This window comes from Choloepus didactylus, chromosome 4, assembly GCF_015220235.1.
Source record: "Choloepus didactylus isolate mChoDid1 chromosome 4, mChoDid1.pri, whole genome shotgun sequence".
NCBI classification, from domain to species: domain Eukaryota; kingdom Metazoa; phylum Chordata; class Mammalia; order Pilosa; family Megalonychidae; genus Choloepus; species Choloepus didactylus.
Genome location: NC_051310.1, coordinates 31,883,905 through 31,897,270, shown reverse-complemented (window position 1 = coordinate 31,897,270; position 13,366 = coordinate 31,883,905). Strand labels below are relative to the sequence as shown.

The 13,366-nt window shown below is 47.7% G+C and overlaps 1 protein-coding gene across 5 annotated transcripts in view; it reads left to right on the top strand.

Moving 5' to 3' along the window:
- ADCK1 (aarF domain containing kinase 1) overlaps positions 1 to 13,366 on the top strand; it is a 126,844-nt gene that overhangs the window by 102,624 nt on the left and 10,854 nt on the right. For all 5 annotated transcript variants that reach the window (XM_037832178.1, XM_037832176.1, XM_037832179.1 and 2 more), the window contains 2 exons: positions 8,133 to 8,282; positions 10,228 to 10,425. In XM_037832178.1, coding sequence (XP_037688106.1) covers positions 8,133 to 8,282; positions 10,228 to 10,425 — 348 coding nt within the window. The remainder of the gene's footprint in view (positions 1 to 8,132; positions 8,283 to 10,227; positions 10,426 to 13,366) is intronic.

The following is a 13,366-nucleotide window of genomic DNA, read 5'->3' as shown; positions in this document are numbered from 1 at the left end:
TGTGGCAGAACTAACAGAAGCTTTCAAAGTCTGGGCATGTGGGGTTGCATTCTGGCTCTGCCATTTATTGGCCATGTGCCCTTGGGTAGGTTACTTAAGCTCTGAGTCTGAGTTTCCTCATCTATACAGTTGGAGTAACAACAATACTTATTTCACAGGGTCATCATGTGAACTTTGCAAGCTGGGAAATTCTGCTAAAATTTTTTATTTATAGTTCGTGAAGTTATTCTTGGCAAAGGCATGTCTTCCTCCACAGAATCTTTGAGAATTGTGTTTGAGCCACTTCCTGCCCACCTACCTGTGTTGTCTGGGAGTACACAGGAGGTTGAGTAATGGTCATTGATGAAGCAGATGGTGGCCCCTTTCCTCAAACTCTAAAATCCGTGCTGCAGTCAGTTTCTCATGATTTTACCACCACCACCTCCACATGGAATAGGAGGTGTACGTTTTTGCTGAGCATCATCTCCCACTTGCTGGGCCTGTCTGGCTCTATGGCAGAAGGTACTCAGAAGACAGGGAAGAGTAGCTGAAGAGACATGAAGACCCTAGTTACTGAACTCACTCAAAAGCAATCATCTCTTTACATCGTCCACCCTGTCATAACTTCTCGGACCAAATCTTTAGAACTCGGGGATGGGAGAGGGGTCAAGGTGTAGAAGAGGAGTGCCAGGGTCTCCTGAATATTTATTTCCTCAACAGCAGGGGTGTCAGGAGTGGGGAAGAGGGTGACATTTGGGGTCCCCCTACCTGGATTCTCATGCTGCTTCTGCTTGTTACCAGCTGTGCTGCCTTGGTGAAGGTATTCACCCTTTTGAAGCCCCAGTTTCCTTTTGTAAAGTGGGACAAGAAGAGAGTAACCTATAAGATTATTCAAGGATTGAAATGTAAAGTGCATGGTGCTGTACCGAGCCTGCTGTTCATGTTCACCAAATGTTACGACGCTGGAATTCCAACCTCAACCCAGTCCGTGGTGCTAACAGTAAGATATTTGCCAAAAGAAGAGGAAAACAAGTATGGCAGGAAGGCTTTCCCCATTTTTTATGTTGATCCAGCTAAGGAGGAATGAGTTGGTGTGAGTTGTTGCCTGAGATAGGGGACATCAGGTGTCCACAGCTTTTCCTCCCTTTCACTGTGTCTTCCGATGGCTCTGGCTCCTGGCACCCACCCGTGCCCACCTCCTTTAGTAGCCACGGCCCTTTTGGGTACCAGGGATAACTTTGATAAGAGTCTGTCTGCCCAAGACCTCTGGTAGCTTCATGTGGCAGTACCAGCTTAACCTAGTGAAGCTTTCTCCACATGCCTAGATTCTCCAAAATTAGAGTTACTTCCTCAGTCTCCCCATAACTAAGCCGCATCTCTTTCTTCCATTTGCAACACCATGTGTGGTTCAAGGGGTCCCAGGATGAGGAAATCATCAGTGTTTGCTAGTCCTAGATTCACCCCATGAGTAAGTTTGGCCTTCGCTGGGCTGCAGCAAGCAAGGGATATTTTATATCCCTGGCATGGTTTCTAGGGGTTGGGTGGGGGTGAGGTTGTCGGCTGTTTTGGTCTTTGATGCTGTTCCACCTTAAGGAGCCTGGGCAGAAAGTGGGAGAAGGGCACTGCGTTTGAATTATTACCCTCCTTATACTTAATATTGGGCTACTTCTGTGATTATTAATATCCTGTATCACCAACCTCCTGTTTCTTTCAGAGATTTTGGCCTTGCTTCTAAGACACCCCCAAAGAACATAAATAGAATTTCCCTGGGGGGTTGGAGTAAATTAATCCACGCAATTATAAAATAATTAAGGCACTTCTAGCCAATTCAGATTTTGAGAAAAATCCAAAAATAACTCCTTGATTTAAATATTATTTACTAAATTGATTCTTTACTCACCCTTTTTAGATTCCTGGTTGTTTTTTTTCTTCTCTCCCTACTGTTAGAGAATAAAGGCAATTACTGTATAATTATTGAAATCACTTACATGAGTGGCACATTCTTTTTACATGGAATAATTAAAAGACTTGTCACTGATTTTTTTTTTTCTCTCTAAATAGAGCTGTACCATGGCTTTAGTTAGCCAGACAGTCCTAGATTTCCCACTGAGATTCAAGTGTCTTGTCCCCAAAAGGAACACCTATTCTTTGCATCTGTGGTAGCGTCATGGGACTGGAAACCTTTCAGAAGTCTTTGGTGCTGCCTCTGCCTCCAGATAGGATCTCACTGTGAGTGGAGAGGCAGGGGGCATGGCGATCGAGAGCACGTTCTCTGGAGCCAGGACCCCTGGGTTGGGATCCCAGCTTCCCTTAGTGGGGGCTTAGTGGCCAAGCTTTTTGCCCTCTTTGCATCTACTTTCTTCACCTGACCATTGCAGAGGTTGCCTATGAATGCTAAGTTAGTCAGTCTGCGTGAAGAGCCCAGACTGGGGCGTGGCACAGAGCGTTTGCTGGTACCTTGTCTTTATATAGATGCCCCTGTTTGCAGGGCCTGGGCAGGGGGCAGCCTTAGGGATGCAGTTGTCTTGTCTTAATCAGGAAACATGTCTACAATATTTGGGAAGGGGTGGGTGTGAAGGCTGTGTGCCCAGTAATGGCCTTAGGTATTTCCCAGGACTCTCGATGCCTCTGTGAGTCCGGGAGCCTGGTTGCCCTTCTCCCGGCAACTCTATTCCCAGGCTGACAATTGTGCACAACTCTGGAGGGAATGGGTGGTATGTGATAAGAAAAATTATCAAAAACTTAGAAATAAGTCCAGGAGAGTTCAGTGTGTCCTTTCAGAGTCATTTTTGGGCATTTTAAACAAGCCCACCGAGAGTTTTTTCATATCTGGGGGAATGTAGTTTTGTTTGACTTTGCTGTTTACAATTAAATAAGGGCTCAGACTCTGAAGTCACATGCCAGCTTGTGGATCTTATCAGGTAGATATGTAAATAATTTCTGTCCAGTAGAAAAGATAACCCCAAAGCTTATGATTTTTTTGTAGGACAGCTACCTATTTTGTATCCAATATGGGAATCTTAGTCTCTTATTCCTGCTTAAATGCCTAAAAATACCTAGTTCCTCAAAATTCTCTTTGAACTAGCTCTACCGTTTTAGTTGTTCCCTTATTAGTGAGTTAATAAAACTTTGACACATGTTCATTTTATATTTGTAGGAGAGTCATGTTTTTAAATGTTTGAAAATTGCACATTGACAGTGATAATGGGTATATTTTTTTCTGAGTTTCAAGTAAGCTACAGCATTAAAAACAAAACAGGAAACCATGTTTGTATGTCTTATAGTTTTCCCTTAATTGATCTCATTTTGACCTTGAGTCTTGAGATTGCTCTGTGAGGAAGGTAGAGCAGATGCGGTTATCCCACTCCACAGCTGAGGAACTCAGACCCACACTGAGAAGGGAGGGCACTTGTCCCAGGTCATCTGTGCTCCAAGTGGCAGAACCAAGATGGGCCCTCCTCCTGTCCCTCCCTGCCATACCTAGTTACCCTGGTGAAACCTGCTTAAAGTGAACATGAAGAGCAGTCCCTAAATGGAAAAAAAACCCAAGTGGGGACAAGAGGGGAAAGTGAGGTGTCAAATTGGGGAGGGTCTCCCTGGTGGCCCTGGCTGCATGTCAGTGAGCTACACTTGGCAGCATCTTCCCCTCCTCCCCTGGCAGCAGCAGCCCACTCCTCATGGTCAAAGACTCCCATTCGGAGTCCCTAGGCCCCCAGGGGCCATCTTTCAATGAGGGGCCCAGAATGATCAGCAATATTTCAGAAAGCTTAAGGGAGATCATATATCTCCCCATGACAGGTCTGCTCAGACTAAATGAAATGTCATTTCTCTGCTTTTGGCTGGAATTCTGTCAGCTCAGTCTGGCTGCACTGCTTATCTTGGGCTGATCAGGAGCCTTGATTGGACCTTCTGTCGTTCTTGACAAATAAAAATGAATTATTACTTAATAACTGCAATTGGTTTGGCAAGTACAGCCTTTCAGAGCATGGCTCCATGGGGAAAAGAGCCAAACAAAAGAGGTTCTTGGTGGCCCAGAGGTGGGGAATTGCTGGCTCACCCAGGACCAGTTCTGGCTGGAGCCCCCTCTCCGAGGAAACAGAAAACGGTGGCCCTGGGGTACCAACATTTCAGCCCGAGTGTGAGGACTTGATGTGGGGCAAAGTCCTGCTACCAATATGAGCAGGTGCTGAGTGCTGGGACATTCATTTCACCCAAGGGAAATGGCAGGAGCTGGGGGCCTGGCGTGGGAGCAGGGCTCAGTGTGGCATAGGAATAAGTGTCAGGACTTGAGACAACCTCTTTAACCTTGGTTCCTTCATCTCCTACAAAGACACAATGAAACCTGGTCTGCTGACCTCCCAGAAGTGTTACCAGGAGGCAGAAACAACAACAGGGAACTACTGAGAGGTCACTGTGTTCCGCGCACTGTGATATTCTCATTTACCCTGACTGCGACCCTTGAGAGAGGCATGTTACAGAAAAAGAAACTGAAGCTGAGAGTATAAACAATTCATTCAACGTCACAAAGCTCAACTGAGGACAGAAGTAGGTGTGAGCTAGCGTAGACGAGTGATTACTGGGAGGCTGCGGAGTCAGGGCTGGTCTGAGTCGTGGCTCCGACTCTTACTGGCCAGGTAGCCCTGGGTAAGTTCAGCCTCACTGATTCTCAGCTCCTATCTGCAAAATGGGAATCGTACATGGACCTCTGTATAGGACCATTCATGAGGATGTCGGCCATCGTTTCTAGGTAGGGTTAGCCGTGGTGATTTTATTTGGGGCCAGTTATACTTGATTGGGATTTAGAGGAGGTTAATAGGGTTAAGATGAGCATCAGAGCAGGAACCATGAGATCTCAGAAAAACACGAAATTCCCGTGCTCATGGGTTTGGTGCAGTGACGGGCAGTGGGTGCGTACTTGGAGAGATGCTCCCATCTCTTCACCTTTTCCTGCCTCTGCTTCCCCCAGCGTGTTTCTGCTCTTTCCCTTCTGTCCTGGAGTCTTGCTAGGAAGGGATGGTGAGAGGTGGTGGGCCCGTTGAGCCAGCCAGGACCATGGCCATCCCCTTCTTGACGTCCCAGGAAAGTCCTTTTTTGGCTTTGGCAAACAACCATCCCTTGAGCATTCTTTGTCCTCTCACCTCCCTTTGGCTCATAATGGACCTGAGTTACACTTGGCAAAGGCGTTGCTTGTATTGCCACAGTGAAGTTGCAAATCTAGATGCTTGGGTGCCCTCTGGAAACACTCAGATTCCAGCCTAATATCCCTAAAGGTCCTTTCCCCTTCTCCCGTCCCCAAAGCTCTAAACACCATTGGTTTGGTGTTTCCCAGTTTCAGTCAGTCTTTGTTTTTGTTTTTTGCCGTATCTGTATATACCTTTTACTATCAATTAGTTAAATGCTTTTCTAATCAACTGTGCCCCCTTTTAAATGACTTAAAAACATTTATTTTAAAAGGAAACTTGGTATTTCCACTAGAAAACCAGTCTCATTGGCCACAAAATGGAAGATAAAGTCAATGAAACAAAACAAAATAAATTCTAGCTTGACACTCTTGCCTGTCAAAGTCTCTGTGCTAGAGGCCCACACCCTCTCTCCTTGTTCAAAAAGAGGGTTAGCAGGCATTAAAGAGGTGATACTGACAGATGAGCACCAAAACCATACTCTTGCCTCAGTCAAAAGGAGGAGGAAGAAATTGCAAAGGGCAAGGTTTTCTCAGAACGCAATTTGGTGTGATGCTGAGACCATCTTGCCTGGGCCTTCCGCACCCTGGCAAACGCCACATCAGTCCACATCCTTGGGATTTACTGAGCTCTCACCATGTGCCCAGCCTGGTGTCCCGAAGTACATAGGAGAGGAAGGGTCTTTGTTCTCCTAAACGACACACACAAAATAATAAGCGAGACTGTGTAGTAGGCAAGTAGTGAATTGCCCGGGAGATTGAACAGATGTCACAGCAGTTCTGAGATGGGAGAGCTCTGGGTGGGTGGGAATGACAGGGAAAGCTTCCTGAAGGCAGCGAGCTGGGAGCCTTGCCTGGAAGGGTAAGTCACATGTATGACTTTGTCCCAAGTCCCCGCTCCTGAGTCTCACTCCTCACCAGTCCTTTCCCTGGTGGCAGAATCACTATCTTGGGAAAGAGAATAGTGGTTTAAGGGATGGGCTCTGGTGTTGGACAGATCTGAGGTTGGAACTAGCTCTGCCATTTGACCTTGAGCAAGTCACAGGGAATTTCTCTGAGCATTAGTTTTCCTCTGTGAAATGGGGATAATGATAGTCCTGAACTCATAAGAGCTGCTTTGAGGATTAAGTGAGATAATGCTTTTCGTTATGTGGTGGGTAGAGAAAGTTGATATCCCCACTGGGCTGAGTTTGTGTGGCAAGAGAGAGGGAAGCGGAGAGCAGGAAGAGACCCCAAGATTCTTTACTGATTCTTCAAATCGACCTGCAGTGCCTCCTGGGCTGGCCAGTCCCACAGTTCCTCACCCTTTGCTCCACCACCAGCCAGTGAAACAGTAAGACCCAGACAAAGGATTTGCAGACTTCTGAGATGCTGCCTTAGGATCTTGGAGACATCTTTTCACATTTATTCATGTATCCATCCCTTTCTTACCCAAGCACTGGTTGCATACTAAGTGCTGGACACTATACTGGCTTCTGGAATTCAGAGGTCAGCAAAATAGAGCTGGTCTGTGGCGTGTAAACCTCATAAAGCTGTCTTAAAAAAACAGAGCCAGTCCCTGCAATCTTGGGAGCTCATGAGGTGGGTGGAGAGTGGGGAGCTAGATGTCATTAATCAAATAATCACACAAATAGTGTGTGCGCTCTGTGAATGCAGAGTACAGCATTCTTTGAGCATGTGTGGTAGGAGCACCTCATTGAGGCTGGGGGATCACGGAAAGCTCCCCTGGGAGGTGATGCTGAGCTGGGATCAGAAGGAAGAGTGGGAGTAAATCTGGTGACCGGGAGGTGACAGGTATGCTCCTGGCAGAGGGAATAGCATGTGCAAAAGCCCTGAGGAAGGAAGGTGTGTGGCTCATTGGAGAAGCAGAAAGAGAGCAAATGTGGCTGGACTCAGTGTGGTGTGAGATGAGCCTGGGGAGGGAGGCTGGGCCTGGGTGCGTAGGACCTTGTGGACTTGGAAAGGAGTTGGTCTTTATCTTAGGACTCTGATCCTGTGTTCTCAGCTCCATGGGTGAGGCTGCTCTCCTCTCCTCTCCTCTCCTGGCTGGGATATGTGTGTTGCTGACCGCCGGGGTCCAGCCTAGGCTGAGAGGAATGGGTCCCAGCTTTCTGGGTTGAGCATCTCTCTCCCTTGGAGACCCATTGATGGACCATCTCTGGGCCCAGGTCTGGCTCTGTTCAGCAGCTGTTCCTAGCTGGGAAGAGGCTTTTAGCTTTAATAAAAAGGAAGGCAAGATAAGAAGACTGCCCTGGTGGGGAGAGCAGCAGTGACAGGATGATTTAAACACCCTCTCCAGACATCATAAATCAGATTAGCATTGGGCTCTGGCAGGGAGGGGAGTAGGGAGACGGGCCCTCAGGGAGAGGAGAGGAGGGCCTGGGACTCGGGGTCCATCTGGAGCTGGGCTGGAGCAGGTGGGGAAGCCCAGGGGGTAGGGGGACCACCTATTCCTGCTCTGCCACCCCAGCCCTGCTGTTTGGAGAAGACCTGGGTGGAAAGACTCCCAGCTTTTCAGCCCATTTTCAGCTTTGGGGAAGAAATGAAGAGGGATTGAAAGAGAGTAGAGAAGAGAGAAAATGGGGGACAAGTGGTGGGGTGGATGTGAGAGGCAGGAAGTTATAGCCATTAGACAAACTAGAAGCAGTGGTTCTCCTGCCTCAGTGTACATTGAAATCACCTTGGGAACTTTTAAAATACATTGATGCCTGGGTACTGCTGCCAATATTTCTGAGTTGCAGTGATTCTCCTGTGCAGCTCAAGTTAAAAAGCACTGGATTAGAGCTTAGCTTCCATCTTAAACTGAGAACTACATAGTCCCAAAGCCATCCCTTTCCCCGTGACTGCTCAGACGCACTCCAGCCCCTCTGGTTTTCCTGAAAGTGATGGGATTGAGGGAACAGAGTCAGTGTCCATCTGTGAGACAAACGGAATGGAGTGGAACTCAACACCTCCCTCCCTCGCTTTCTTTCAGATCTCACGTCATCTGGGCAAGATATACAGTGAGATGATCTTTGTCAACGGCTTCGTGCACTGTGATCCCCATCCAGGCAACGTGCTGGTGCGGAAGCATCCAGGCACTGGAAAAGCGGAGATTATCCTGCTAGACCATGGACTCTACCAGGTAGGAGAGGCCTTTCCCACCCAGCTGGCCCCCAGGTCTGGTTCTGCGTGGAGTCAGAGCCACTGCACTCCTGCATGGGCTGCAGAAGCAAAGGCAGATCGCAAGAGTAGATAGAGAGGGCTCTGCCGTAGCCCTCGGAACTGTGGAACTTGGTGCAAGTTATGGTGATAAGAGCTCTCTGAGCCTCAGCTTCCTCCTCAATGACGTGAGGTGGATGGCATCCTTTATAGGCTGTTGCGAGGACTAAATGGAATTGTGCTTGTATACCTGAAAGTACTTTCTAAGCTGTGAAACACCACCTCTTCCCAGGGAACCCCAGGCCAGCCCAGGCCCTGTGAGGTGAACTGCCCATCGTGGGAGCTGAGAATTCAGAGGGAGGTGGCCCTTGTGTGTCCATCCCTGGTGGGGAGGGGCAGGGTAACCGGCAGGGGCTGGACGGTCCCAGACTCTGTCCTCTGGAATTAGGGATCAGAGCACCTCCCTGGAAGTGGTGATGTTGGTTATTGTTCTAGTTTGCTAGTGCTGCCGGAATGCAAAACACCAGAAATGGATTGGCTTTCATAAAGGGGGTTTATTTGGCTAGGCAGTTACAGTCTTAAGGCCATAAAGTGTCCGAGATAACACAGCAGCAATCAGGTACCTTCACTGGAGGATGGCCAATGGCATCCGGGAAACCTCTTTTAGCTGGGAAGGCATGTGGCTGGCGTCTGCTCCAAAGTTCTGGTTTCAAAATGGCTTTCTCCCAGGACATTCCTCTCTAGGCTGCAGTTCCTCAAAAATGTCACTCTTAGTTGCACTTGGGGAATCTGTCCTTTCTTAGTTTTTCTGGAGCAAACATCTGCTTTCAGCGGCTGTCTGCAAAATGTCTCTCATCTGCAGCTCCTGTGCTTTCTTCAAAGTGCCCCTCTTGGCTGTAGCTCCTCTTCAAAATGTCACTCTCAGTGGCACTGAGTTCCTTCTGTTTGTCAGCTCATTTATATCGCTCCACTGATCAAGGCCCACCCTGAATGGGTGGAACGACGTCTCCATGGAAATTATCTCATCAGAGTTATCACCTACAGTTGGGTGGGGTGCATTTCCATGCAAATCTAATCAGCACCAAAACGTCTGCCCCACAAGACTGCATCAAAGAATATGGCTTTTTCTGGGGGACATAATACATTCAAACCGGCACAGTTATCTATCCTGGCAGCTGGTTCTGGGGAGGTTTCCCCAGGGGTCTGCTGCTCTTCCCCTCTGGGCCCTGATCCCTCATCCTAAAATTTTGGCTTCCTTTGAAAGGCTCAGTGAATAGGTATATTAGTTCAGGGTAGGCTAGCTACTGTCACACAGCCCCCAAATGAGTGATGGCCCAAACACAGTAGAAGTGCAATTTCTTGCTCACATACCAGCCCTGGGAGTGGGGGTGGGTAGGTGAAGCAGTCTGCAGGCAGCCCCCTCCTGGGCTGTGCGCTGACTGAGGCTCTGCTTCCCAGGCCTCCCTGCAAGTTTTCACCTGTAGCAAAGGTGAGGGCACAGAGGAGCGTGCAAGGGAAAGATTTTGTGAGCCAGGCCTGGAAGTGGAGCTTCTTCCACATTCATGGCTGGAGCTGAGGCACCTGGCTACACCTGACTGCAAGGGAGGCGAGGAAATGTAGCCTGTGCCTGGGAAGGAAAGGAGATTATGGATCCTGCTGGGCAGTTAGCAGTCTCTGCATTCAGGACCAAAGCCTGCCAGTGGAGCTTTGAACTTGGGCCATGATACATTTTGGGGATGTGTGACAGCAGCTAGCCTACCCTTCAGGGATAGCTGAATTTGGAGGAGAAGCAGATATCATGCAGGAGCCACAGTCCTCACCTGTCCCCCTTTGCAGTGGTCAGCATCAGCCTGAGATGTAGATTCTGTACAGTGAGGCTTTCATGGGGAGGGGAGGATCAGGTGCCGCCCCTGCTGTCCCCACCACAGGTGCTCACAGAAGAGTTCCGCCTGGATTACTGCCACCTCTGGCAGTCCCTGATCTGGACTGACATGAAGAGGGTGCAGAAGTACAGCCAGCGCCTGGGAGCCGGCGATCTCTACCCTTTGCTTGCCTGCATGCTGACGGCCCGGTCGTGGGAGTCCATCAACAGGGGCATCGACCGAGTTCCAGTCACTGCCACTGAGGTAGGTGGCCCTTCCTGCCCTGCCCTCTCCAGGTTGCAAGGGACAGGGCCAGGGATGGCCTCTGGACCTCTCCAACCCAGGGTCTGGGGTTCTAGATTGGCAGGTGTGTTGTGGGTGTCTGAACTGAGAGGAATTTGGATGGAAAGGAGGGGAGAGGAGGTGAAACAGTGCCCCTGGATAGAGGAGCAAAAGGGAATGTTACCCACTGTATCTGCTCCAGGCCTTACCAGCCTGGGGGTATAACAGGGTGGTAGTAACTGTATAACCCAGACTTTTGGGGCTTTAGCCTCCACCTGCTTGTGCAAGATTTCGGGCTTCTGCCAAGCACTCCCCTAGGACTTGTGGGAACCCCCAGGGACTCTCATAAACCAGTCTGGCACCACTTTCACTGTCTTCTTCTGGACACTCAGCCCGGACACTATATTGGAGAGTGTTTTACTGCCTCTTTTGAGGAACTCTGGAGGGTTGCTTGTCCTGTGAGCCTACAGAGTGTTTAGTAAAACAGCTTTTTTGGGTCTTTATTTGTAGCTCGTTTCTCTAGCGGACCTAGACAAGAGTCCCATGGAGACGGGGCTGGGAGACAGATCTAGGAACCCCATCCCCACCCTACCCCATCTACCCCTTTGCTCCCATGACAGAGCCTCCGGGGATGAGGTCCTTGTTCCTGGCTCAGGGTGACCTCCCTCCCTGGAGGCTTCTCCGTCCCTTGTGGAATTGACTTTTGTGTTGCCATGGCATCGATTTGCCAGGCCCATCCTGACTTGCCTGAATCCATGTGGTGGATGGGCTTGGGCTCCAGCTGAGGCCCTGCTCACCAATAAGGAACAGGGCCCTGCTCGTGCAGTCACGGGGACCTGGGTCCTGGTCCCAGCACTACCTCCTCTTGGTTGCATGACTGAGGGCAGCTCTCGTCACCTCATTGAGCCTGAGGGTTCTCACCTATAGGCTGCTTTGTGGTAGGTTGCTTTAGGAATGGCTGGATCCAGAGTCTCAAATGATGTCATCAAGAAGCTGTCTCTGTCCTTTTCTTGGCTCTGCTTTCCTCCAAGTTGATGTCAGTCTTCAGCAAGCTTGGTGGTAAAGATGACTGCAGCTCCAGACTTCCCAGCCCTAAAGCTCATCTCAGATGAGGAGAGACAGTCTCCCTCCTTTATAAAGCAGGGATGATAGGGATGATAATTTCTGTTTTATTTGTAATGTATGTGACGTGCCCAGAGTTCCTGAAGTTCATGTCATTCAACAAACATTTGTTTTGCCAGCACCTGTGCTACGTGCTGAAGATCCAGCAATGAATAGACAGACAGGCCTTCATGTAATTTACAGACAGTAAACGGGAACAAACAAGTAAACAGAATACTTACAGGTTATAGATACTTGGAAGGAAACAAGCAAGGGGTCGTGGTATGGCGAGCAGGGGGATTGCTATAGGTAGGTTGTTGACAATTAAGCCGAGGCCTGAAGAACAGGAAAGGAGCAGCCACCAGAGGCGCCTGGAGAAAGCATTCCAGCAGAGGACATATGACATGCTAAAGCCCAGTGGGAAGGAAGAGCTTTGTGTAGTCTGGAGTGTGGTGAGAGCAGTGGTGGTGTGAGAGGCATTTGGAGAGCTGGGCAGAGAGAGCATCACATGGGTTTTATAAGCCCTGGAAAGACGTTCAGGTTAATCCTCAGTACAAAGCAAAGCCTCAGAAAAGGTTGAAACATGAGAATGACATGTTCAGACTTGTTGGTTTTTTTCTTGCATTTAAAGTGCACAATTTAATGGTTTTTAGTATATTCACAAAGTTGTGCAATCATCATCACAACGTTTTAGAACATTTTCATTATCCTAAAAAAAGCCCTATGTGCTTTTTGCTACCTCCCCTCAATCCCCCCAGCCCTACCCACAGCATAGGTAGTGATTTTAGGGAAATCACTAAAATCTACTTTCTGTCTCTCTCTATATTTTTGCCTATTCTAGACATTTTATATAAATGAAATCATACAATATTTATCCTTTAGTGTCTAGCTTCTTTCACTTAACATCATGTTTCAAGGCCCATCCATGTTGTAGCCTGCATCGGAACTTCATTCATTTTTATGGCTCAATTAGAGTCTATGGTATGGATAGATCATATTTTGTTTATCTCTTGTCTGTTGACGGGCACATGAGTTGTTTCTACCTTGCGGGTATTGTGAATTAAACTGCTGTGAACATCGGTGTAAAAGTTCTTCCTCTCTGATTGTGGTATGTAGTTTTACCATTTGGATAATAGTGCAGTGAAAGATTACCTTTATTGATCTGTAAAATGGGGATAATGCAAGTACTTACCAAGGGTTGTTGTGAGGATTACAGGGGTTAGAGGTGATAAAGCACATTACTCCACTGTAGCACTATTGACATGTGGGGCTGGATCATTCTCTGTCATGGGGCTGTCCTGTGCATTGTAGGATTTTTTTTTAAGCAGTTTTATTGAGATATAATCCATCCAAAGTGTACAATCAATGGCTTTCAATATAATCACAGAGTTGAGCATTTTTCCCCACAATCAATTTTGGAACATTTTCATTACTCCAAAAAGAAAAACCCCATACTCCTCAGCAATCACCTCTCAATCCCTATAGCCTTCCCCAGTCCTACATAACCATGAATATAATTCTGTCTCTACAGATTTATTTATATTTACATTTCATATAAATGGAATCATACAGTATGTAGTACTTTATGCCTGGTTTCTTTTCACTTAGCATAATGTTTTTTTTTAATTATTGTTTTTTTTTTTTTTTAATTAGAGAAGTTCTAGGTTTACATCAAAGTCATATAAAAACTACAGTGTTCCCATATACCACCATATTGCTAGTACTTTGCATTAGTGTGGTACCACAATTGAAGAAAGGATATTAAAATATTATTAACTATAGTCCATAATTTACATTAGGTGTATTTTTCCCATGTAACACC